Source organism: Mastomys coucha, unplaced genomic scaffold (assembly GCF_008632895.1).
Source record: "Mastomys coucha isolate ucsf_1 unplaced genomic scaffold, UCSF_Mcou_1 pScaffold21, whole genome shotgun sequence".
Classification (NCBI taxonomy): domain Eukaryota; kingdom Metazoa; phylum Chordata; class Mammalia; order Rodentia; family Muridae; genus Mastomys; species Mastomys coucha.
The window spans coordinates 48155080-48180699 of NW_022196904.1; the positions used below are offsets into that span (position 1 = coordinate 48155080).

General features: G+C 39.0%; 1 protein-coding gene across 3 annotated transcripts in view; it reads left to right on the forward strand.

Annotated features, from left to right (window-relative positions):
• Gabrb3 (gamma-aminobutyric acid type A receptor beta3 subunit) overlaps positions 1–23642 on the forward strand; it is a 233683-nt gene extending 210041 nt beyond the window's left edge. The window contains exons 7-9 of one of the 3 annotated variants that reach the window (XM_031386833.1): positions 6265–6417; positions 10505–10749; positions 19253–23635. In XM_031386833.1, coding sequence (XP_031242693.1) covers positions 6265–6417; positions 10505–10749; positions 19253–19594 — 740 coding nt within the window. In that variant the 3' untranslated portion in view covers positions 19595–23635. Of the gene's footprint in view, positions 1–6264; positions 6418–10504; positions 10750–19252 lie in introns of all 3 variants that reach the window. The other 2 variants (XM_031386832.1, XM_031386834.1) reach the window with 2 other exon arrangements.
• Positions 23643–25620: the final 1978 nt, after the last annotated feature.

A 25620-nucleotide genomic window follows, 5' to 3' on the forward strand; every position in this document is an offset into this window, starting at 1 on the left:
TATTTGTTTTTATCCTTAGGCTTAACTTTTTACTTCCTTGATGGCAATCATTTCCACCATAATGGTTTTTCATCTTATGAATTATAACATCACATTTTCTTCTATTGGGAGTTGTCTTACTGTCCTGACTTTGTGCATAAGGAAACAGAGGGCCTGTGAGACTGAGCAACCTCATAAGCAGGAATAATCCAAGGAAATTATGAAGCTATACAGTCTGAGTACCTATTCTCTGTGGCAGCATTGTGTGAGCCAAAGTATACTTTTACTATGGAAGTCTGCAAGGATACTCAGCCTGCTCAAGGTGTATTTTCAGCTTGAATTCTATTTTCCTTTTCTCTCTCTTCAATTCCACACATTTCCTTTCCTCTCTTTCTTAGATTTTTACCAGCATATTTGAAGTGACTAGGAATGAGAGAATAAAATGAGTCACACTGTCCCTTCCTTCCTTTTTTTTTTTTTTTTTTTTTTTTTTTGTAAGTTGTAACTGTGTAGTTTAGGTTGGCCTTCAACCTCCTGCTGAGTGCTGCCACTGCAGGTATGCACATTGTACTAAAATCACACAATTTTTAATGTGGGGCTATATTACAAAGTCAAAGGTAAATTGCAAGTGAATAAGATAGCATGACAAAGGACCCAAAAATAGCCCTGATACTCTTTCCAGAAGGCAGTGATGAGAGACCTTTAGCGGCTGCCTGGAAAAAAGAAGAGGCTTAAGTGCCTAGATCACTCTGCATCAGCTACAGAACTATTATCTTGGTATTCTATAGATACACTGGAGTGGCTGCTATCAATCTACAAAGCTAGCTTGACAGTGTATGTGCACATTTTTAATGAGACCTTCAAAAATATTGATGCCTAGAGAATGATGTAAATTTAGGGGAATTGGAGGTCTAGAGCCTGGTTTTGGCATGGCTCTCAATGCATCCAGGGAAAAAGGGTTGAGATCAGCATCTTTGCTGGATACTTTTGCCAAGCAAGCCCTGACTTGGAACAGTATGCTGTGCAGGGACTGTACCTCTGCCTGTTGACTCAGCATCTACTGGCGACCTGACTATATCTGCATTGGCACACAGGCAACAGACCAGAGATCTGCATTTCTGTTGCCATCTTGGAACTTCTTGTGCTGTATTGAAGGGTACTCAGTGTTTTTCAGTTTTAAATTATTAGCCATTGACTATGAGTCCCTGTTAATTTTTCCACCGATATGGCATGTTCTGGGGAGTTTAACCCTGCCAGTATCATGCCATGGATTGTCAGAATTCCATGAGGACCTTTACACTCTGTAAGATGTATGTGTCTTAGCAGAAGGCTACTATTTACTTAGAAGAGTAGCTGTCATCTCTCAGAATTCTTAAGTTTACTGGTATCCAGGAATTTTATTTCTAGCATCTTCTATCTTGGTAGGGCTCATTTCCTTAGGAGCTTCTTCCCTTTATTCAAAAAAACTTAGTCATTCATACATATTTGATTTCATTGTGTGGGAAACACAAATCACAAAATCTCTTGCATGTCCATGTCTAGTGCAGTATGTTTGTAGTATTGCCAAGGATTGCTTGGAATTGGCAGGCTGCCTTTGACATAGTCTCCAGCCATGAGTCGGGAGTCCTTGGACTTGGAAATTTCTTTCTTCATGCTTGCACTACTCTTTGCTCACTCCTTATACCTGACTAAATGCTAAAATAGTTTCTGAAAAATTAAGTTCTTTTTTTAAAACTGGATGTATTTGCTAGACAGAAATATTACAAAAATAGATCTTCTTAATTATAAATTCTTTGTCTTGGCAAATTTTTGGATATTGATGTATTTTTGAAACAGGATTAATGTTGTCTTCATAAAAGTTTCTGGTGAACCTGTAGAATTCGGTTCTGTCATTCTGTGATCTCCCAAGTTGGCTGAGTGCAGATTTCTCAAACAATTTGAATGGTTCTATAGTTCTTGTGTGTTATTTTCAGTTTGTATTGGATTTTTTTTTAATTTGTATCTTAGAAAATGTTAAGAATTTTTATAGGGAAAATCAAACTTGAGAGATGTCATAAATTAAACTACACTTAAAAATATTTGTTGCTCTTTCCTGGAAGAGGATTAAACATTCTCACTCTCATGGCGTAAAGGTTGACAATGAGGCATGGCCAGTGAAACAGGTGGTAAGTATATGTGGCACCTCATCATAGATAGCATCCCACAAGTTCTGCATAGAAAGCACTAAGAAGATTTCATTGTTATAAACTACTGGGGTTTGAGGTGTTTGTCACTGCCACGTGCTGACTGAAACAAAGACAATTTCACCTACAATGTAGAAACAAGGAAAGCAATTTATAAATGGCATGATCAGACACTAACATCAAATCACCATCTATGTGTCAATATTGAAGTGATCTCATTAATATATTAAGGATGTCATGTGACTTCAAACTAAGATATAGTGAAGCTATTGAATGCTTTGTGTATTAAACTCAATTACAGAGTCCAGAGAATGAACTAAATGCTATTATTTTTTACCCATCTGTATGTGGGTACAGGGATCCTGGGTTGTAATGCAGGCTTTTGCTCAGCGTTGCAATTTCCTTGCTTCATGAACATCTTGGAAAATGTATGCCTGAACATAGATCTAACTTTGGTCAATATTGGTAATTATATTTTAACAAGGACAATTCAAGAAGATGGTCACTGACATTTGAAAGGAGCACATAATAGGATTCATGTAAATTGAATTGAGTCAAGAACTTTCATTATAGCTAGGGGAAGGGAGCTCCTAAAGACAGTGGCTATGAATCTGTAGTCAGGAAGTAATAGACAAAGATGGAGACAGTGATCATATCCTTGACTGGACACTGACATGCTCATGTAGAGGCATGGTAAAAATTAAAGTAAGTTATTGTAGGAACATGAAGAAACCAAGTATGTTAGTCTGTGGGTCTACACAGGAGGGTTTTAAGCATGGGATAGAGTAGTGTACTTTTATGCTTCTGAAAACATGGGTGGAGTAGAGAGAGGGTCTGGGGCTTCCAGATAGCAGGCCTGCATGGGTTTCCTCTATGGCATATCATGGGAAAATTCCATGATTATATGGGGTGGTCAATACATCTCTGCTGACTTTGTTGCTTAGAAGTTTCAATGCACTGATGGTGTTTGAAAAATGAAACAAAATTAATTGTAGAATTTCACCTTATGTCAAATTCTGAAAAAGTCCAGTGTGATGACACATTCCTGTAACCCTACTTTGTTCAGAGGCTGTTGAAGAAGTATCACAAGTTCAAAGCCAGGCTTCGCAAGCCAGAGAGACACTGACTCTACGTAGAAGACATTTTTAGAGATACAACTGAAGATAGAACTCAGCACGGGGTGCTTCTCAGAAGAGCTGAGCCCCTGAATCCAACCCATGCTACAGAAAATGGATAGATACAATTGCACAAAAAAAAGAATGATAAATGTCTATAAATCTCCATTTAAACCCATTAGATATTTTAAAACATACAATCAGGGACATACTTACTTGAAATCCAAGTGAGGATATACATGGATGGGTGTAAAATTTAAAAAAAAAATTGAAACAAAAACTGAAATGCGAAGGTGATTTCAGGATAATTAATAAGATTAAATACAGAGAACAAATAAATACATCAGAAATATTCAACTAAAGAAACTAAGGTTGGAAATGTAGTTCAATGGTAGGTCTCTCACCTAGAAATATATGGATTGTTACAGCATGTTTTATCTTAAGAGAATTGTTAAAAGTTAAGAAGCACTCAGACTGTCACACTTGCAGGGTGAGGTAGGAACTGGAGAAAGTGATGATAGGGAACAATGCAGATTAGGTTCATTTTGCAAAGTAAGCTAGTAACACTCAAAAAAAAAAAAAGTCCCAAGCACTAGTCTGGTAGTGGTAGAAAATAAGTCTGACACAAGAGCTCTGCATGAAGTTCGTCTTAAGAATCCTGTTATAGTTTTTGCACAAGTGGAAATCACCTAAATCTAAAACATTTTTATTTATAAACCAGATTTTGTGTATATGTATTTTGTGAAAAACTGGGAAGAATCTGAATTGCGTTTACATATATCCTGAGTCATTTATGACAGAGCTGATGTTAGGTTGACAATGTGAAGTGTGCATTTAATCAGAAATTGCAAAGCAAACTGTGCAGAGAGATGAGATACAGCAGGGGAAGTTTCATGCAGCTAGTCTTTAAATGCTGAGCTTAGTAAATGGTTTGCTTTCTTTTTATACAGTCCAGGAACTATGGCTAACAGGGAAATAGGCAGCCAGTGGTTAATACCAGCCATCTTCACATAAAATAATAGGTATATGAATGGGTGATCCTGCTGCAGAAGGAATGCAGCGAAAAACATACGGTGGCACAGAGCCAAGTGTGGATAAGGCACATATAGGCAGTGGCAGATTAGAAACCTGGATTCTTGAAGTAAAACTGCGTTTGAAAAGTCAAGGTCACCTGAAGCTTCAGTTGTAGGCCATAGCCCACACTGAGGTTTTCTATAGTAAAAGATTCTTAACTGTGTAGTGATCAAAATTAACTAAAGGTCAACTGTGTAATGAAACTAGGGTGTTTGTTGCAGTGCTTTAGTGTATTGTGCTCCACAGCTTTAGTGTTGCTCTGGTTACACACACACACACACACACACACACACACACACACACACACGGGACTTTGCACTGTGCATGCTGTCACCCCATGTGATGCCAACTGAATGCTGCATAAAATCCTTGGGCTCAGATGATTCAGGACTGCCTGTTAGGAACATCAGGTTTTTTTTCTGTACATACTAAGTTCTCCAGCATTATAGAAGCATAGTGATTTAATTATGGAGAATGAAGGAATTTCTTTTACATAGTTTCATACCATTATTCCTCAGATGTAAGTATCAAGCTAATATATTGTTGGATTGTATTGTGTTTGAGCGTTTTTTTTTAAGTGATGTTTGAGGTTCATAAAATTCCCCATGTAAATGTGGGCTTGAGTTTAGGATAGAATTCCTAACTTTCAAAGATGGCCATAATCATGCTTCCAATATTTTGCACATATTTATGTGAAGTGCCAATTGGAGCCCTGGGGATAAGACATTTCTTAACTCTGAAACCATGCAAGATGCTCTTTGCCTTGTAGCATCAATATTCAACCAGAAATCAGTCCCTTATGTAACCATAAATAAGTATGTCCATCTTACTCATGTGCAAACATGCTTTTTACTTTGATAAATAGTAAAATTACATGTATTATAGGTTTGTTTTAAACTGTATTTCTTAATGGCTTATCATCAGTAAACATTGGTTATACACCTATATACCTGAAAGCTTGCAGCCATTTCTCATGGAAGAAGTGGTGTGGGAAAGTCTAAGATGCTCTAGTTAGGTCATCTTGGTATGAGAGACCCCTGCCAATAAACAGATTGGGGGAGGGATCATGAAACAGGTGTTCTAGGGTCCTTTGGGCTCTCTCTTTTACCAGCCTCTTTTCAATCGAGCAGACCAGGAGCTGAGACAGTTGCACCAATTGCAATTGGTGATATGGTGTTGAAATACACAAGATAAAGCATAGGTTGTATTTGCCTTATTCTGAGAAAACAATATAAAACAGAGTGAACAAATGCCATATTAATATGGCATCTTAAGGCTCTATTTTTGCACCTCTAGTGGCAGTAGTGGTTAGAATCCAGGTTACAAAACCCAGGATGTACACTAGCATTTGCATGCTACAACATGCTTCTCTGAGGTTCTCATTGGTGTTATTGTTGTGGCCAGCAGGGCACCCTAGTGTGCACTACAGCTCGCTCTAGGCTTATATTTGCTACCTACTCCTCCAACTCCATGTGTCCTTGAACTATCCTTTCTCCAGTAGTCTAGAGCCAGAGGCTGCAATCCTGTGGATGTGCAGACAGCATGATTTTAACAGTCATTTTGCCTAGTAAAGTCTTGTCCCAAATTTTCATTCTACACAAAGAATAAAAAGGAGACAGCCATTGATGAAAAACTGAACATCACTTTTGCTGTTATTCTGTACTCTATGCCTAAAACCTTCCCAGAAACAGTTTTCAGCTAAACATTTAGCCTTAGAACAATGTCTTTATTGTTCCTTATATGGCACACTGATATAATCCTTCCTCCTTTACTCTATAAATAACATGCCAACCTGCATAGTAGTGGGTGGTTCCCCAGGTCATGGAGTTTCTAGGTACATGCTGTTGACTCTTGGTTGTTGGAGCAGACTGCCCACCATGGCTCTTCACTGTGCCCTTGTGTGTTTACTGTAGGTGCCTATCCTCGACTCTCATTGAGTTTTCGGTTGAAGAGAAACATTGGGTACTTCATTCTTCAGACGTATATGCCCTCAATACTGATCACAATCCTCTCATGGGTGTCCTTCTGGATCAATTATGATGCATCTGCTGCTCGAGTTGCCCTTGGTATGTGCTACTGTTAAGTCTTATCTAAAATGTAAGGTGACCATATCATTTCAATATTAAGGAAATTTAAAGGCCAGAGTACAACCAGAAATTCTGGGTGTCATGACATCAGCCTCAGCCGCATAGTCACGTTTTATCTTTAAGCAGTAATTTCATGCATGAATCTCTTGATGTGTTAATTTAATTATAAGACTGAAATGTGAATTTTCATGCCTATGAAAGAGAAAATATGTCTTCAGAATATTTGCATCATATAACTATTTTTGATTCGTAATTTTAAAGTAGGGATCAATATTTCCTGGTCAAAATGATTCCACAGACAGAAAAAATGTGATTAATTTGAACTTTCTTTTTTTTTTTTCAAGTCAGAAAAAAAATCATCAAATATTATAACACATAATTGAAATTACACAATTTAATGACCATTAAAATAAGCAACTAATTATGAGTCATTCCTAAGAACCCTAGTTTGGTTTGCTGTCCATTGATTATTTGATGATGAGATTATTAGTTGATATACATTATATCTTAGAGGTTCTGACAGTCTTTTTGGGATTTGGTTTTTAAGGGAGCTCTATGCTCTGCTCAGATAGTTATGAAACCCTGGACAAAATTATCATGTGAATACATCGGTGGAATAGGGGATGAGACATGCACAGGCCATCCTGGGTACAAGATTGCTTCTGCAGAGGGAACTAACAAAGGAACTTTTAAAATTTGTAGGAAAAGAACTAGAAACATATTTGTTGGTAGAGCACCTAACAAGAAATCATAGTTCCAGGCTCTGGTTCACCCTCTCTTCATCTTTTTCTATTAGCCATCTTCTGCCATCTTATTTTCTAAAATAATGTGCATGTGTGAATGTGCTGCACCTAGAGCTATGCAAACTGCACAAGTGTCTTGTAGATTAGACTTTTTCTCCACCAGAGTTCCTAAAGTTTCCATGTGCATAAAGCAGTACTCTGGATAGGATCAAGAATCCATACACTAAGAACTCTATATTAAAATTGCTATGTGTGTCTACAGAATAGGTTTTTAAAATTCTTAGATTTCTGTGCAACTGGCAGAGGGTGTGTGCAAATCTTACTTCAAGTTTTTAATGACAGGAGACCACTCTTTCCTAGAGTAGTTAAGTTTTTTTCTATTTGCATTTGCAAAATTAAGAGTCAATTCGTAGGAGCAGGTCCAAATGCCAAAGTTGTTAATTTACACAATTTGAGGTTCTCTCTCTGTTTCTTTTTGTCTGGGACAGAATAATACTTTAAATTCTATTCTGAACACGCTGGCATCAGATAACAACTAGAACTCATTTGCCTTAAAACATACTCTCTCTAGAAATTAATTCTATATACAGGTGTAAGTCTTGATGTTCTCTATGAAAAAAAAAGTAGAGAAATGAAAAATGACTTGAACCCCCTCTGAGCTTGGGAAAGGATCATTTACACCAAAATGTCAAGAGCATCACAGTGACCCTGCTGCTGAGCACTTGTTACAGCAATTAGAAAGAAGCAAAGAGCTGTAATTATCTGGGCTTGCAAAGGATAAACCATTCAGCAGATGTGACCCTCTGAACTCTGCCAGCTACTACAAACTCTGTACCTGCTTACTTGTAAAATATCACACATGAAGCAGGTAGTCCACCAGAAATGACACTAGCAATCCAGCTTGATCATAGTGAAGGAACTTACTTTCATGTTCTCTTGATATCCTGCTGTTTCAAGCCAAAATCAAGTCTTAGTGACCCCGCCAGCATGGTGCTAGTCAGACAAGCATTTGAAGTTGTAGAGGCAGGTGTCATGGGTAGAACAGAAGGGGAATTTATAGAAATCTAGGGAACCTTATTCCCAGAGGTCTATAGGCAGCTGTTTTCCTCTGACCAGTGCGGGCTGAACAGATAAGAACCTAGCAGGTCATTGGCAGCACCACCCTCAGACAATTTCATGAAGTTTTCTTTTGTTGTTTTGTTTTGTTTTGTTTTTTTGTTTTTCTGGGTTTTTTTGAGGAGGAGACCCTGACAGTTTTTGAAAGGCAGCCATTATAACAGACTGGCCTTGCCTTACCACTTGACTTCTTGAATGGCTATGTCATCTTCCCCACTTATATGCACAGCCACATGATGACACTGATCATGGAAGGCCACCAAGAGGGACATCAAGGGGGACATCCTTTCATCATTGCAGGACAGATAGGTGTTGGTGACCAGCTTTTGGCAGTGGGGGAAAACAGTGGTGTTGAACATTGCAAATCTTCTAAAGAATGGTGAGAATGTCTAATTCTGTAGCTTTTGCGTGGTGTTTTCACATTTATTTGTAAACTGTAATTATCCCATTGCCACATTCAAATTTTTAAAAGTCTCCAGGTGCACATGAATGTAATGTTAAAGGGAATCTTAAAATATTCTGACATCTGAGATTTTCAAATGTTTCACAAGCAACTGTGGCTTGCAATTATGCATAAAAATAGTTTTGTGGTTCTTCCATGTTCTGTGCTGTTAGCAGTCTCTTAGGGTCAGGATCAGGAGAGAGTACAGATGAAATCTTCTGTACTTATTTCTCTGCTACTTTCCCCTATGAAGGGCAGAACTCACAGCCCAGGGCTAGCTCTGGAAAACACAAGGTGAACAAACATGCTTCCGAGACCAAGTAGGCATCCAAAAGGTTAAAAACCAAAAGAATAAATATAAACCCTCCCCTACAGCCCTGGCTCTATCCCAGAAACTTTACCTTGCCAGTGCTGCCTCTTAGCTTCATTCACACAACTGGTGTGTGTGTGTGTGTGTGTGTGTGTGTGTGTGTGTGTGTGTGTGTGTATGTGTGTGTGTCTGTGCCTCTTAGCCTCATTCACACAACTGGTGTGTGTGTGTGTGTGTGTGTGTGTCTGTGCCTCTTAGCCTCATTCACACAACTGGTATGTGTGTGTGTGTGTGTGTGTGTGTGTGTGTGTTAGTGATAATAAAAACAATCATTGCCACTTTCTTCCTTTTGAGTGCCTTCTTAAGGGAGGAAATCCTAACACAAGAGTGCAAGGGAACTGTTTTGCTCACATTCAAGGATGTTGGTTGAATTCATGGAAGAGTCTGACCTTTAGAGCTGGGTACTTCCTTTGAATATCTTACATTTGCACCAGAGCAGGCTCAAGCGGGTTCTAAGGTTTTTTGTTTTGTTTGTTTTGTTTTGTTTTTGCTGTGGCTCTTAGTGCTTGGTTACCCAAACACAACTTACCTCTCTCTGTTCAACAAACCCTGGTCATGTCTCTACCCAGCATACTTTCTGTGGCCTCAGGTCACTTAATTTATAATCTCTGTATATAAGGAACTCTTAATTTATAAGCTCTGTATATACAGAACTTTATCTCCTCCTGTGCAAGGTAAAGTTACAAAATATGTTGCTCTTGTGGTCTTAAGGACTACAACCAACTTCCCTACACAGACACACATCATCTATACAGAACTACATAAAGAACTCAGCAAAATACTTACAGAGGAGCTTCTTGATGTCAGAACATGGATTCTCAGAATTCTAATACTTCTATCCATGCTAACCATCCCACCCAGATTGTGTGCATTCTTTCCTACTTGAGGAAAATGGTTCCAGAGTGAAATGTTCCCTCTGGGCTTGGCCCTCCCTCTTTCAGCTTAGAACTGAGTCTCCTTTTAATCAATAAAAAGCCCTCAACCTCTTCTCCCAGCAAGACCTGAAATAGGACAGACAGTCACCTGTTGACCAGATCTCTATAGACATAAACGACTGGTGTGTTGTGGCCAGGTACTTGGTGCTTATGTTGCATGCTGGGACTTTCTGCATTTGTTCTAACACTCTAAGGGAGCACATTCCTCCAAGATGGCCTAGACACCTTGCCTTTCACTTTCTCTAGACACGCTGATCTGTGATAGGAGTGGCTGGGTAAGTCCTCTGCAGGCTTGCTTTCCAGGTGGAGATACTCACTAGCTGCTCTAAAGTGTGATATGTTGCCACAAGACACAGAGATATGCCAGTGACATTCAGTCTAGTCAATGTCTTAGAGAACATTGCAATGGAAGCATGACTGTGATCTGGGCTGAGGTACTCACATTTCCTTTGCTTTTTAGGGATTACCACCGTGCTCACCATGACAACCATCAACACTCACCTTCGGGAGACTCTACCCAAAATCCCCTACGTCAAAGCCATTGACATGTACCTGATGGGCTGCTTTGTCTTTGTATTCCTGGCACTTCTGGAGTATGCCTTTGTCAACTACATTTTCTTTGGAAGAGGTCCCCAAAGGCAGAAGAAGCTTGCAGAGAAGACAGCCAAGGCCAAGAATGATCGTTCTAAGAGTGAAATCAACCGGGTAGGCTTTCCACTGCCTGGAAACTCCAACCATGCTGAGTCTGGTCTTATGGTTTACCTCCAAGGAGCTAGGCAGCTTCCTAGGGCGAGCCTCCAGGGTTTCTTATCACACTGACATTGGAGCAGGTGAAGGAGAAGCTCAGCTTCCGTTCCCACTGTCTTTCGAGAAGACCAGAGGATGATCAATACTCTGGAATGTAGGGCTGTTACCTAACATGGGAAATGTTTCTAAGAGAACACAATATTCTCTTAGTTGTAAGATTACCAGTTCACTCATCCAGTTGGCCCCCATGGTGGACAATGCAGTAGGGTAGTCACCTCATTGGTCCATAGGGAGAACCTAAAGCATGAAGACCTCAGGCACTGTAGGCTCAGAAGCTCTGCTAAGCTGTATGCTTTGGTCCCTGCACAGCACAGCTTCCCCCTCTACCAGAAAACCATAGCCCATCTAGGAAGGCTCACATTCCAGTCACAAGGGGACTTGGCATTTGGATACATTTGCTCATAAATATGTTATTTTATTATAATGAAATGTTAATGATCGGTACAGTTTATATAAAGTTTTTTTTTAAACATGTTCTATTGTATTTTCATCTAACATTCTCGAGGGTATATTTCTACCAGTTTAAAGGCTGAACTTCCTTCCTTCTTTTCTTCCTTCTCTTCTTTTTTTGTTATGCTGTTCAAATCCATCTATTTAAATTTACATATTTTTCAAGCCTTTGAAAGTCTCATTTCATTCTCCTGAACATTTGTGACAATGTGGATCCCTAATGCTGTCTAACCTGGGTGGCAAATATTCACGAATTGATGGAGACCTATCAGTGAGTGGAAATGGCCTCTTCTTATCTATAAAACATAAATGAAGTTCATGTCTGAATAGAAATAGGTTTTCCATAGACAAAATTATCTGCAATATATTACTGGAAAATCTACTGTGTGCCAGACTGGTGATGTTTCTATGGAGATCATACCATACTATGAATACACAATATGTCTTAGCCTTGCTGTTACTAAGGAAACTAGAATTAATCACATCATATTTTCTTTGTGGCCAAGCATATGTACAAATGCAAATGTGAACTGTTTTTTTTTTCCAATTTCATATTTTCTTTAACTATTAGAGCTTTGTTTGCATTTCTCTAAATGAGATTGTTTAAAACAGTCAAATCATCATTATTCAAAAACATCTTTCTGAATGTGAAGTACAAAATTTAAAGAATAACCATAAGCCTGTAATAGCCACAAATAAAATTATCAGAATGTGGAAGGAATATAAATTAGATGTAGAGGGAATTTTAAGTTGACTTCTGGGTGCATTTTAAATCTTGTTTCTCTTTTCTGAGCAGTTTCAGTGGGGCCTTTATATATTAGTATTCTCAAAATATATGTTTACCATTAGGTTCTTAGATTTGCAAAGCACCCATACAAACATCAAGTATTCTAATTTTTTACATCTATTTGATGCTCTTACACTTATTCATTAAAAATTATTCCTCCCTCACTTAAGAATTTAGAGATGAATTTTAGGTAGATATAGACTTCCTAAAACATTTGTATAAAGGGATATAGGGTGAATATGAGTAACAAAAGCCACACATCTCATACCAGACAGAACAGTTTTGGCCTGAGGGATAGGAGTATGACCGTCATTGAAACAGTCCCACTTTAGTTTTCACTCATGACACTTGGCTCTGCTTATCAGTGTCATGAGCCACAGCCCCATTTTCTCTAACAGGGAAACTGGCTGATTACTGCAGGGAACCTGCAGTAATTATAGTCTTATAGCCTTTCCTGAGAAAGCTGCCTATCCCATGGGTATGCCATAGGCAGAGAGCATCCTGGAGTTATTGCAGGCTATCAGCTGACAACAACCACTAGAGACCCAGGGTTTTACTGACCCTGATGTAAAACCACAAGTGGGTTCCTCATTATACTTAGTGGTTACACAATATTGGAGCTTAGCAAATGATACATAAATGCTCAGAATGTTTCTATATTCTTTTAGTTTATCCTCTTGGTACACTGTAAGTCTCTAAACCTTAATTCATCTATGAATACTTCCTGTTTGTTATGGGATTTCCTCTATACCTAAGAGCAAGCCTTAGGTCATGGTGAACATATCACATCTGCAAATCTTGTGATATCTGAAGAGTTGACCATTTGGCATGGTATATTAATGTCATGACACAATACACCCATTAATTGTTTTGCTAGCAATTGATCCTATACCTAAAATATGCTAGGCAGAGACACATTCTTATAAATAAATCAGATGCATAGATTCAATAGTATCCTTAATAAGGAGGAAGATCTCCTGGCACCTGCAAATTGTAAATCCTGTCTTGTTCTTCTAAAACTAGAAATGTTAGCTAGAATGTGGAAAGTGAGTAAAGAATGGGATATCCACTGGGTGCCAATCTAGTGACGTAGTCTAGAGAAGAAAAACTCTCATGTGATCTTTTCTGGATGAGATGATTTTAATTTTGGATAGCTGCACCTGTCTAGGTTCAGAGCAGAAGGAAAACCTACATTGAAATCATAGGCTCTATTTATAGTCGTTGTGAGCTGGACCCTTCAAAATAACAAGAATTCATGAAACAACTTAAAAATTAGAAGCCACCACCTGTCATTCCGTAAAACATATTTCAGACTGAGTTCTCCTTCAGTCATCTACTTCTATTCTGAGACCTACATTCTAGAGGTAAGGACGAAAGGAATAGGTCACTACCTCTTTTAGAAACACTGATTTTAAAATTTTCTAAAAGTTAATAAAATTTCATACATTTAAAGCTTTTCAGACAAAAAAGAAAGTAATTTTCTGCACATTTAGTTCATGTTTAAATGAGACCTGTGTAATAGTAAATCCATAACTGAAGCAACCAAGCTATTTTAAACTAAGATCGTAATTAAATGCATGTTTGTATTCTTTTGTATACCAGAACAAGTATTATTTGTGATAGAGTTTCCGTAACAGGGCTTCAACCTAAAATAGAGTTGTGTAAAATTATATTGATTCTTGAGCCCTGTCTCATCCGAGTCCTGAGACAGCTACAGGCTTGTCATCAACATTCACAGAAACAAAGAGAAATCGACCAACTGGTCAAGTTTTATTCTTTCATTTGTAAGCTACAAGCAAAGTTCCTAAGAAAGCATGGCTTTCCTCAGACTAAGCTTTTCATTGACATTCACAGAAACAGATTCCTGCTGTTTCTTCCCAGACACTACTGTGTCCATACAGGACCAGCAAAGACAGGATGCTGGCTGACAGATCTGTCCCTTTACGTCAGAACATCAATCTTACTTTTTATATCTTCTTTAGTCTCCATGTATTCTGAATTGCTCTCTGCTTTTCCTTTATTCTGTTAATTTACCTCATGACTTCCATCTTCCCTTTCTTCAACACCCAAGTCATGTTCCTCTCCAGAGTCTTTATTTTTCCCCATCAGTGTTTGCATCTTGCTTTAGTCAAAGCCACTGTTTTTGTTGCTGTCCTCTCAATTTCCAGCTCATTCTCTGTACATGCAATGGCAGGGCACCTAAGTTCTTTCCCCTTTCAGGCTACAACTAGTTTCTTGCTCCTCCTACAATACACAGTGCCGGACTCCATTGTGGCAACTGCTCATATCAGGTGGCACCTGTCACTGTAAATCTGCTCCTACTGGACTGGTAGGATCTACCCTGCCACATAATTTTTCATTTAAAGTCCATAGATTCTGATAAAAACAAAAACAAAAAGGAACTTTTCATATCATGTTTTTGATAACTAGGGATATGCTCTAAAATTCTTTTATAAAAGATTTTATTTGTTGATTGTTGGAAGCTCTCACCTACTAGACTGTTTGAGAGAAGGAATTCCTGCATTCCTCTTCATGGGTCATAACTTAGACTGTGAAGGACACTGGTGGGAAGCAGGTATGTACTTACAATTTCCATGAATGACTCCAAGTGACGCAGATCCAGTGCCTCACTGGAGACTGATGTCTCCAGTGAGGCACTGGGGTAGACCACAAGCCCTTCATCTCTCAGTTTTCTTCTTTAAAAATAGCAGAGGCTATAAGGAATATTTTTTCTATAGCTATTAATGTTTGTGTTCTTTTCTATCTTGGAGGGACATTTTTGAACTTTCTGAAATGATAACTACTGTAAAGGATGTGTTATTATTATGGAAAAGAGTAAGTTCTACATTAGTACTTTAAAACGTCAGTGTCTCTCTCTTTAGGGTGTTCTCTGGCTCAATTTCAGGAACAAAGAAGTTTTAAAAATGTCAGTTTACCATGAAGGTATATATGTTTAAAATGTTGAACATAGAAAAAGAATCAAATTAAACATTTAATGTGGCTGCCACTTCATTTAAATACATGGTGAGTGAGTGGACCATCTCTATGATGTAAAGCCAGGTAGGTACTAGTAGAATGATGCCAATTCACTGTAGTCAAATGAAATAATGAAATAAATTAAATGGCAGGATTACCTGGCTGAGTTCCTTCCCAGCCAATTTCCAAGTCAAGATGCCTTGTGAGCCACTGGCCCTTCCATCCCTGTCCTGCTCACTGCTTAATGCCATAAAGCCCTGTGGGCTGGGTCAGCGAGAGAGGTCAGCACCAGTGAAGCAGGTGCTGACCCGCATATATGCTTTTAACTGTATGCAAAGATCAAAACTCAGCCATGTCTTCATGACCCCCTTCCTGTCCAGCCATAGTTAGTTCAAGGTGTCCCTTCTTGGGTAGAGCTGCTGTGGCCATGTTTCTCCCACAGCTGAAACTTGTTACTGCAATGCTGCAGTGAGAGTGAGGGGCACAGCCCTTTCCTGTTCCCTTCTGTTTCAGCCATGCCATGTCACCTGTGGCTTCGGCTATTTCTTCCTGCTGGAACTATTAACAACTAATAGCTAACCACTAGCAATTCAGTCTGAAAAGTCTCTGGAACCATCTTCCTAGTCCTGAAGATAAACAGCTTTTGTCATTGAAAGGAGTTTATTGATCATTCCAGGGGAAAATAGAAAAATAAAAACTGAGAGAGAAAATGCAAAGTCCTGCCTGATCCTAATTTCTCAGTCCCTGTAAGGTTAAGATATAATTCTTAGTTATCAAGTCTAGGTTGGGGGTCAGAGAGAGGAACTATCTCTTTCCTCTCCTCCATTACAACTTCCAAGATAAAAGACGAGCTTAGCGATTCATACCTGTAATTCAAGCACACAGGAGGCCGTGGTAGGAAAGAGTAATGCCATGAGTGTGAATCCAATCTGTGCTCCAGAGTGAGTTGTTAGTTAGTCAAGGCTAGACTGGGACTGTGCTTCAGAAAATAGAAAACAAAACAAACACAATACAGAATCGACAAACTACAAACTTCTGCTGCTACAAGTGCAGAAGGCACCCAGAGAACAAAAGCAGAAAGAGATCATCTGTCTGACCTTTAGCGTTTCTTTTCTGACTGCTACTGCCCATGGAGACCTGTATGATGGACTCCCTCGTCACCTCTCATATTCAGCTTTTCTTCTTGATGCTTCTGACATGTATTCTATATTATTTTTTTCTGCTTAAAGATTACTTTTTATGTTGTATTCTAAAAGCATAGGGTTGGAGTTTCTTAGCATGACAAATAGAAAACCTTACTTAGCCCAGGCTCTCATCTACCTTTACATTCATGACCAGGTGTCCTCTATTATTATTATTATTATTATTATTATTATTATTATTATTATTATTGTATGATGGAAAGATGACAATGACAGAGGAAAAGCAGCACACACTCCACCCACCAACAGCCATAGCATGTATCAGAAGCTAGCTGCATTTATTATCTCAAAAACTTGAGTTTATTCAGCTAGCTTACCTTACATAAAATGCTTTACTTTGGGTCTTTGATGTGCCTCATATTTTGGCCTGAAAAATATCTCTTTTTCCACCTATGGTCTTTTATATAGTAGACAAATGAACATCTCATATTTTCCCTCATCCTATCGGGTTTTTTCTTTTCTTTATTTTTTTATTAGATATTTTCTTTATTTACATGTCATGATTTCTCCTTTCCCAGTTTCCCCTCCAAAAAACAAACAAACAAACAGACAGACAGACAAAAAACAATAACAAACCCCTGTTGCGCCCCCCCCCCCCGCTTGCCACGCCACCCTCTCCCACTTACTGGCTCTGGCATTCCCCTACACTGGGGCACAGAATCTTCACAGGGCCAAGGACCTCTCCTCCCATTGATGATCGACTTTGCAATCCTCTACTATACGAATGCTGCCAGAATAATCAGGGTTTTTTTGTTTGTTTGTTTGTTTTGGTTTGGTTTGGTCTTGTTTTTTTGTTTGTTTTTTGTTTTTGTTTTTGTTTTTGAGGGTTGTGATGGCAAATTAAAACAAATTTAACAGGGTAAAACAGAGCTCAATTTTAACAGACATCTTTTAGGTGAAAAGTACCAGGAGAGTAGGGGTAAGATAGGTCTGCCTCTATCATACAGACTAAAACTAAAGTTGCTCTGAGATAATGCACAATCAGGTGGCTGGACAAGTAGGTCCTTGTGTTATAGAATTGGCTTGGCTTTCATCTGGGGTCAGCCTTTGCTCCTGTAGGCTGTCTTATTCCCTCCTAATGAACCTGTTCCTGCAGATCTTCATATGAGAGGCAAGTTGATCCTTTAGGTTGGATATTTGTCTGCTGAATTCTGCTTCTAGCTAGAAATGTTCTCTACTATGCTTAAGAAAGGATGTATGATGATATTGTGCTCACCCAATAATTTGAAATGAACTATTTTGAGGGCTGTACCCATAATTACATCTACAATGTCCCCTCATAACCAGCTCACAAGCCGTGGTACATGAGAATGGACCACGATTAGCACATAATTAAGTTACCTTGAGAGAGATTCTCAAACAGGAGTGTGATCAACTCACTGGCAAGAGTCTGGGTGGCCTCTACTATGTGCATTCCTTCCTGAGCTTTGGACACTTTGCAGTTAGTAGCTGTGATTTGGGGCTCTTTCATCTGCTCAATGTTTCTTCACATGGCTCCCTATCTCTTCCCACATAAGGGTCAGAAATCCTCCCTACCTAACCTATAACCTTCATTCGGCTTAACACCTTTAAGGAGAGAAAGGAATACCCATCTATAAGCTGGAAGACTTAAATTAGCATATCAATAAGTCATTGTACAAAACAACTAATGGTTTATGGAAAAATCCATCAACTAACAATATAGTTTTAAAGAGAGTAGGCTGGCCTGGGAGAAAGAATGGAAAAGGGATACAGCCTTCCAGGGAAAAGGATAGATACAGATGGATTATGGAGAGCTCAGATAACCAGACTATAGCAACTATAGTATGATCACAATTGCAACTCTACCAAGGACCCAGCCCAGGTTCCCCAAGTTGCATGGTCCCGCAGCCACAGGGAGGCTGCTGAAAAATTCTGTGACAAACCAATAAACACACACATCAGTGGCATTGTAGTGGAAGGTCTGCAGCTATATTTAACAAAGAATAAAACCTTATTATTTTTAAGTTGACTTCACTGTGGAGAGAGACTTGCTACTTTAAATGTAGCTCTTGCAAGAAAGGACTTCTGCTAAAGCCACATTAGGCAAAGACCCACATCTGGATCTACTCCAGCAGTTACCATGAACACCCTCATAATTGTCGCTGTGCTTCCCCACAGTAATCTGGCAACTCAAATCATCAGAGAAAGGGCTAGCAGGCTGGAACATGCTGAGGGACAAAGAGCATACTTAGCAGAGGTTGGCCCTGGGTCCAATGCAAATATTCAAAATAGAACAACAAGCTAACTTCCTAAGGAAACCCATGGGTCTACTTGAAACCATAGTTGGCAGCAAATGATACATGTACTCTGCCAGTCTTAGTAGTTCATGCCTAAGACAAAATTTAAGTTATCAGTCAGTACAGTAAGAAATTAACAGCAGGGCATGGTAAGTAAATGGAGAAATCCTAACAATGCACCCCAATGAAAATTATGTGCATGAGGCCTTCTGTTGCAACAGTCTTTCATGTGCTGCGCTCACCTCCATTTCTGGTTGAGATGTCTGATGATTCCATACTCATGTGACTGGGAAGAGAAATGGAATGACACAGATACTGTGGCATTGCCAAGTCTAGATGATACAGGTTGAAGTACAGACAAGACAGAGAGTACTATATCATTTCCATTCAATACACAATTATAAGCAGTCACTCACAGAGAAGTAAAATCCTGGAAGGGATCCACACTTCAGTTTTCTCCTCAGTAGGGATTCTATAATACGAAATATCAATTTGGCAAAGCTCCTTTTCCTTCCTGTATAAGAACTTTCAGATAAAGGAAATATATGCTGAAAGCTGTAGTGAAATTTCCAAAATAGTATTTTCCTATAAAATGAGGCATGGAATTGGCATACAGATTCTCATAAACTATGTTGCATGATTATGTAACATCATTTTGTCCAGGTCTTACATATTAAAATTTGATGGGCCTTCCAGCTTCCTAAGAGTATACATTTTCTTTCCATCAGGTGGATGCTCACGGGAATATCCTATTAGCACCAATGGATGTTCACAATGAAATGAATGAGGTTGCAGGCAGCGTTGGTGACACCAGGAATTCAGCAATATCCTTTGAAACCTCAGGAATCCAGTATAGGAAACAGAGCATGCCCAAGGAAGGGCATGGGCGGTACATGGGAGACAGAAGCATCCCGCACAAGAAGACCCACCTACGGAGGAGGTCTTCGCAGCTCAAAATCAAAATCCCAGATCTAACCGATGTAAATGCCATAGACAGATGGTCCCGGATCGTGTTCCCATTCACCTTTTCTCTCTTCAACTTAGTTTACTGGCTGTACTATGTTAACTGAGTGACTGTACTTGATTTTTCAAAGACTTCATTTAACACTGAGTGAAATATTACCCTGCCTGTCAAGTTTTTATACCAGTACACACACACACACATGCACACACACACACACACACACACACACACACACACCACACACAAGGACACACACACAATTGTATATATATATGTGAACTTTCTCAGCATATATATAAAATACACGTGTATATGAGAATGTATGTGTATTTGCTTATATACGCAGGTGGGAGTATCTGTGTATGTAAAACAAATACGCATACATACCATACATTTTGAAACTATGGACAATTTAACACAGGATGCATATTAAAGAAAGTCATAGCTTTTTCTTTCTTTTTTAATTGAAAGGGACAAGTATCAAATATTATGCCTCAAGAATGAGGGCGTGAAACACAGTCATCCCAAAGTGTGTCTTTTATTATCATAAGTTAGATATTTTTGCTTAAAAATCAAAAAGGAATTCTTAGTTAATCTTTGGGAACTCCCACAGCGTTAGTTGTACGCCTCATACCCTCTCAGTTTGCAACCGAGGCTTGTTGGCTTCTCTGTGATGGGCTTGTTTCATCAGGTATGTTTTTCTGTAGTGGGTTAGCATATGAGATGAGTCGCTGGCAGTGGACTTACCTGATTCTTACTGGTAGGTAGCTCCTATGCTCGTGTCTGAATGTTCATCTTTAAAAACTCACTGGGAGTAAACGGTGTCCCGTTTTAAGTACTCCACTGTCCCATACATGTGGGAGATTTCTGTTAACATTAAGTGGGTCCAGCTTAACTGTCATGTGGGAACACAGTGGCACATTTTGATAATGACATTCAATCACTAGAAATGTGCTCCACATCTCATCCAGATTTCTAGATCTGCTATTTAACTGGAAGCATAGACGTCTCAGGTTCTTTGTTACTCTAAGGTAAAACCATCTAGAGTGGTTCCCCCCTTGCAGTTATGTTACCATTCTTATAACATTGTATGTTAATATAAATATATTTGCATAATATGCATACCTATGTATCTTACCAATATTTTGTTTCTTCTGCTTGCTATCATGGCAGCATGCGACGTCATATTTTTCATTCTGTGATGTAACTATTTTCTGTTATCTAGAAATTAGGATTGAATCTAAAATGTTTCTACTGTTCACTTTTTGGAAACTTAAGAAACATCTTCACAGCCTTTATTTCTGTACTGACATATCTCATAAGCACACCCAACTCCTCCTAGATTGACTAGGATTCTGCAGGAACACTTCCAGTATACACGATCACACAACAACCCATGACCGTTCCTGAGGCAAGGAGGGCAACCCGACACAAATCCAGTGTCTTTGGTTCCTTCTGATCCACAGCCTCATCAGGATTTGGACTTTTTAAAGCTCGTAGAAACAAGACAAGGTGCACTGGTTTCATAGATGCAACCTTAACTTACTATTTAGATGAGCTCTTTCTAAAGAAAAACAAAGATGATATATTTTTTGTAAACTATTTCTATCACAGGCATCCATAAACCGACTGCAGTTGTGTAAACAGGTGTCACAGCGAAGCATTTGGAAGACAGGATAAAAAAAACAACATGTGATAAATAACTGCTAAATTAATAACCCCCAAATCCCACACATGCGGCACCTTCAAGTCTGGCACCACCATTTCCACACAGGCAGGCAGCACCACTACCCTCCCCAGGATGTGTGTGGTGTGGACTGTCACCAGGGACTGACACTACTTGATTTTTTGGTGGCCATTGCAATCTCTAATATGTGGGAGTCTGACTGTTCAAAACTTAATATTAAATAAAAGCTAAACCTACAAAATCCACGTGAGGGACAGTTACTGACTTTTGTTCCCTTTGCTTCCCCCATTCTTATCTGCTAAGTCTTCTTTCAATCACTGCTCCTTTGTTTTACTTTCTATCTGTGAATTTTGCCATTTGGGCTTTTCTCTGGAAATTTTCTTTTTCATGGGTAACAGTGGGAGGAGACAAAAAGTTAAACGGATTAAAAAAAAAATTCTGTAAGTGGCCTTATCATTGTAACATGTTAAAAGAATACAAATGTTTGCAAAGACCTTATCCCTTTCAATACTTCAGGTATCTCTCTCTGTATCCTGTAACTCAAGATATAAGTGCCACAAGTAGACAAGGAACTCCAAAAATGCAAGCAGTGTGGCAGAAACAGTCAGTGACTGATCATTTATTATACTCAGAACTGTGACTTTTTTTCTGGGGAAGTGACTCAGAGCTTTTTTGATGCATAGTTGAGATACCCACATATCAAGGCAGAGACCCCGCAGGGCTCAGAAGAGCAGCAGTGCACTCCCGGGGAATCTCTGGATATAATTGCATGGTGTAGTCATAATAGCTTTTGAGCTTTTTATATGCATTTGGCACCAAGACTGGGATCCACAACTTTATAGACACTGCAACGAAGTTACCATAGTAGCTAGACTCTAAATAGTATTTGTAATTACACACACACGTACATACATACACACACATATACACACATACACAAATACATACATGTATTCTGTAAAAAAACAAAAAACAAAAAACCTTTCTAAGATCCTTGGGTATGTGTTTGCTTTACTCCATTTCAGAAGAAAAATATTTTTCTTCTAATAACTTATTTTATGGCTTCTCTATTTTTTAAAGCTATGAGAAGTGTTGAGAAGAGAAGTCTTGCTGTGTTAGCAGAAGGGTTTAATCTGATCCCTATCTAGGAAAGTAACCTCCAGTTACTTTACAGCAGCCATTTGAGCCAGTAAGTGATGGTCAGAGGGGTTCCACCAGGATCTCTGATGGGAGGTGGCTGTTACCCATTCCCAGAGCTCTTTAGGACAGAAAATTTTAACTTCTCACCAATTCAATAAACCGTTAATTTTCTCAATAGTACTGTCTTTCCAAAACAAAGTGCTTCGCAGAGGGCTCACGGTGTTGACACCTTGATGACAGCCCTTTATTGGTCATTTCCAGATATGTCTGTGACAACTCAATAGCCCTCCTCCATCAGTCCCAGCAGAGAAAAGACTCACCAGAGTGGAATTATCTTTAAAATGAAAGTCACTCTTGCTCACCAATCCAAGGACTGTAGAGGGGTTGTGCTGCCAATGCCATGACCCACTCACTGCCCCTGAATCTCAGATGAACTAAAATGTATATCATAATAATGTTCCCATTAGGCTTTAAGTGGCATGTCCATCTGCAGTATTGTGTGTTTTGATGCCAACATGGGGACATCTTCAGTTGTTCCCATCAAAAGCAGTTCTCTTGTTTTGAAACATGGAGTTGACAATTTCACCAATGAGATGATCTCAGAGGGGACAGGCACATTGTAGCTGTAGGTGTTTGAACTACAGAAACACATTCTAAAAAGATGTGTCCATTGTTGAATCTCCTTGCTTAAAAGCATAAGCCTAATATAATTCATATTTTAACCCTCCACCTAAAAAAGAGTTCATATTTCTGGCCATTTTCTGTAAGCCAACTGAACCAATGGTAAAATATTTTGTTACTTTTGGAATGAACTCTGGCTTTCATGTCAGTGTGAACTTTCCATCAGAGTAACACTGACTCTTTGGGCAAAGAACTGCCCTGGTGGAGTAAATTTCCCAGGACACTGGCGAGTGTGCCTTGGACTGATTACCTCTTCTACTGCATTGAAAGGTGCCATGTTTTCCTGAATGACTAAATCCCCCTCACCTTGTAAGTGACCTCCCAGAGTGGCTCACGCACCATACCTCTCCTAGGGATGGCCCACAAACATGTCATTCGTGACTCATTTTTCTACTTCCCAAGTCAGTAGATGTGTTCAAGGTAAGTACAGGATTGTTCTCGTAGGAATAGGCGGTTGCTGTCCTGATTGATATTCCTGTTGATTTCATTTCATTGTAATGATAAACTTAAACCCGGTTTTGCTTAAGCACATTGATGTAATTTTTTGGTATTATTTGACATGAAAAAACAGCAAAATTGAGTGACAGATACAATATGAAACTTGTTGAATGAATTCAAATTTATTAAAAAAGGACTAACTGATAAATGTGAAGACTGATTTTTTTCTCTTCCTTTCTATCTGTTGATGAATACTCTTGTTGTTTTAATCCAACCTTGTTTAACTACATGTGTCCATTTCGGTTATGTGAAAGGAAAATTAGTTTGAAGCCCCAAGCTGATAGCTTAAGTGAATAGTTAAACTCTTTCTTTAAAAAAAAAAAATCACAATTTATGTAATCTTATCTAAGGATCCTTAGTACTGAAGAAAAATAAAAAAGGTCATAATTTAGCTTGAAAATTGAACTTCAAATAACAGTTAACTATACTATCTGTTCTAGTGTTTTAGGGACTACACATTTTTATTTTAAAAGCTATGAAACAATCTCCCACCTCTGGATAGCCACCTCCTCTTGTTGCCTTTCTAGTGTGAAAGTGAGATGATATCATGGAATGAACATATATATGAGCGAGCAAATAAATGAATGCATTCAGATTATGGGCAAACAGGTTTTTGAGAGCCATGTACTGCTCCCGGGAAGCCTGAGGCTGTCATAATGCTCTTAGCAAGGTGAGGCTGGTCAGCTCAGAGGGTATACATCCATGCACAGTAATTATACATCCATGCATAGTAACTGGAAGTAAAGTAGTCAGGAATGATACAAGGGACATCTGATCCATTGTTCTGGTATATAAGCACATCTTTTATATTCCAGGTCTTCTCTGGGGTTATGACTTGAGCATGGCTTAAACTAAGTTCTTAACAGAGGTGAGAACATCTCCGTGGGAACATTTCTCACCCAGGTCACTGGGCCAGGATTCGTGAAAAACTTAAAATACCAATAGATACTTAAGTATGTATTTTGGTCTCCAGTGGGTCCAGTGTCCCCCAAGGGAACCTGAGTAAATTCAGACTATTCACTCCCCAGCTCACTACTGACATGGCCTGCATTCACATGTGTTTGCTTCACAGTTCTTGCCTAGTATCCCCTTACATTGTAAAGGCTGAGGCTTATCACTGCTTCTTACCATGGAGATAAACTTCAGGGAAGACTGGCTCTTTAAAAGCTGCAACAGTTTTAAGGTAGGGGCTTGTACCAGGTGGACTAAAGCAGCAGTTATTATTGACTACGGTGTTTCTAGTGTTAGAGGGACACACGCCATGCCCCCTTGTTTATGGATAAGTAGGTTCAACTCAGAAGCAGTAGGCAGCAACAAACAAACAAACAAACAAACAAACAAAAAAACCTCACAAATGTTGAAAACTGCAGCTGGGCAGAAGTATGGTGCATGCATACACCAGAACCTGAACGAAACAAGCCATGCATTGAAATGTGAGAACACAGTGTGCCTAGTGGCCCTGTGCTTCTTGAAACAGATTAATGACTCTGACTACTAGGTAATTAAAAACATCTCTAATAAGTTAAATCTCTATGTCTTGTTACACTTGGTTTATATCTTTGCCTCTAGCTTTCTATATTTAATTAATTTGTTGTCATTTTGCCTTCAAATTTAGCATATAACAGTTTTTACAGTACAGTGTTACCTTGTATACCAAGTGCATTAACCTCATTTAGGGCCTGCCTATTCCTCTCTGCTAATATTACCTAAAGTGTGTGACAGGTTACTGTGAAATGCTCTTGCCCACTGTGCTGTGGACCACTTGAGCTTATGCTAGTTGGCTAGATTTTGCCATCTTTCTTTCTTTCTTTCTTTCTTTCTTTCTTTCTTTCTTTCTTTCTTTCTTTCTTTCTTTCTTTCTTTCTTTCTTTCTTTTTTCTTTCTTCCTTTCTCTCTCTCTCTCTCTCTCTCTCTCTCTCTCTCTCTCTCTCTCTCTCTCTCTCTCTCTCTCTCTCTCTTTCTTTAATGTGTATGAGTACACTGCAGCTGTACAGATGTCCATGAGCCATCGTGTGTGGCTGCTGTTGAACTCAGGACTTCTGCCGGCCCCGCTCGCTCCAGCGTAATTCACTGCAGCTGTCTTCAGACACACCAGAAGAGGGTATCCAATCTCATTACAGGTGGTT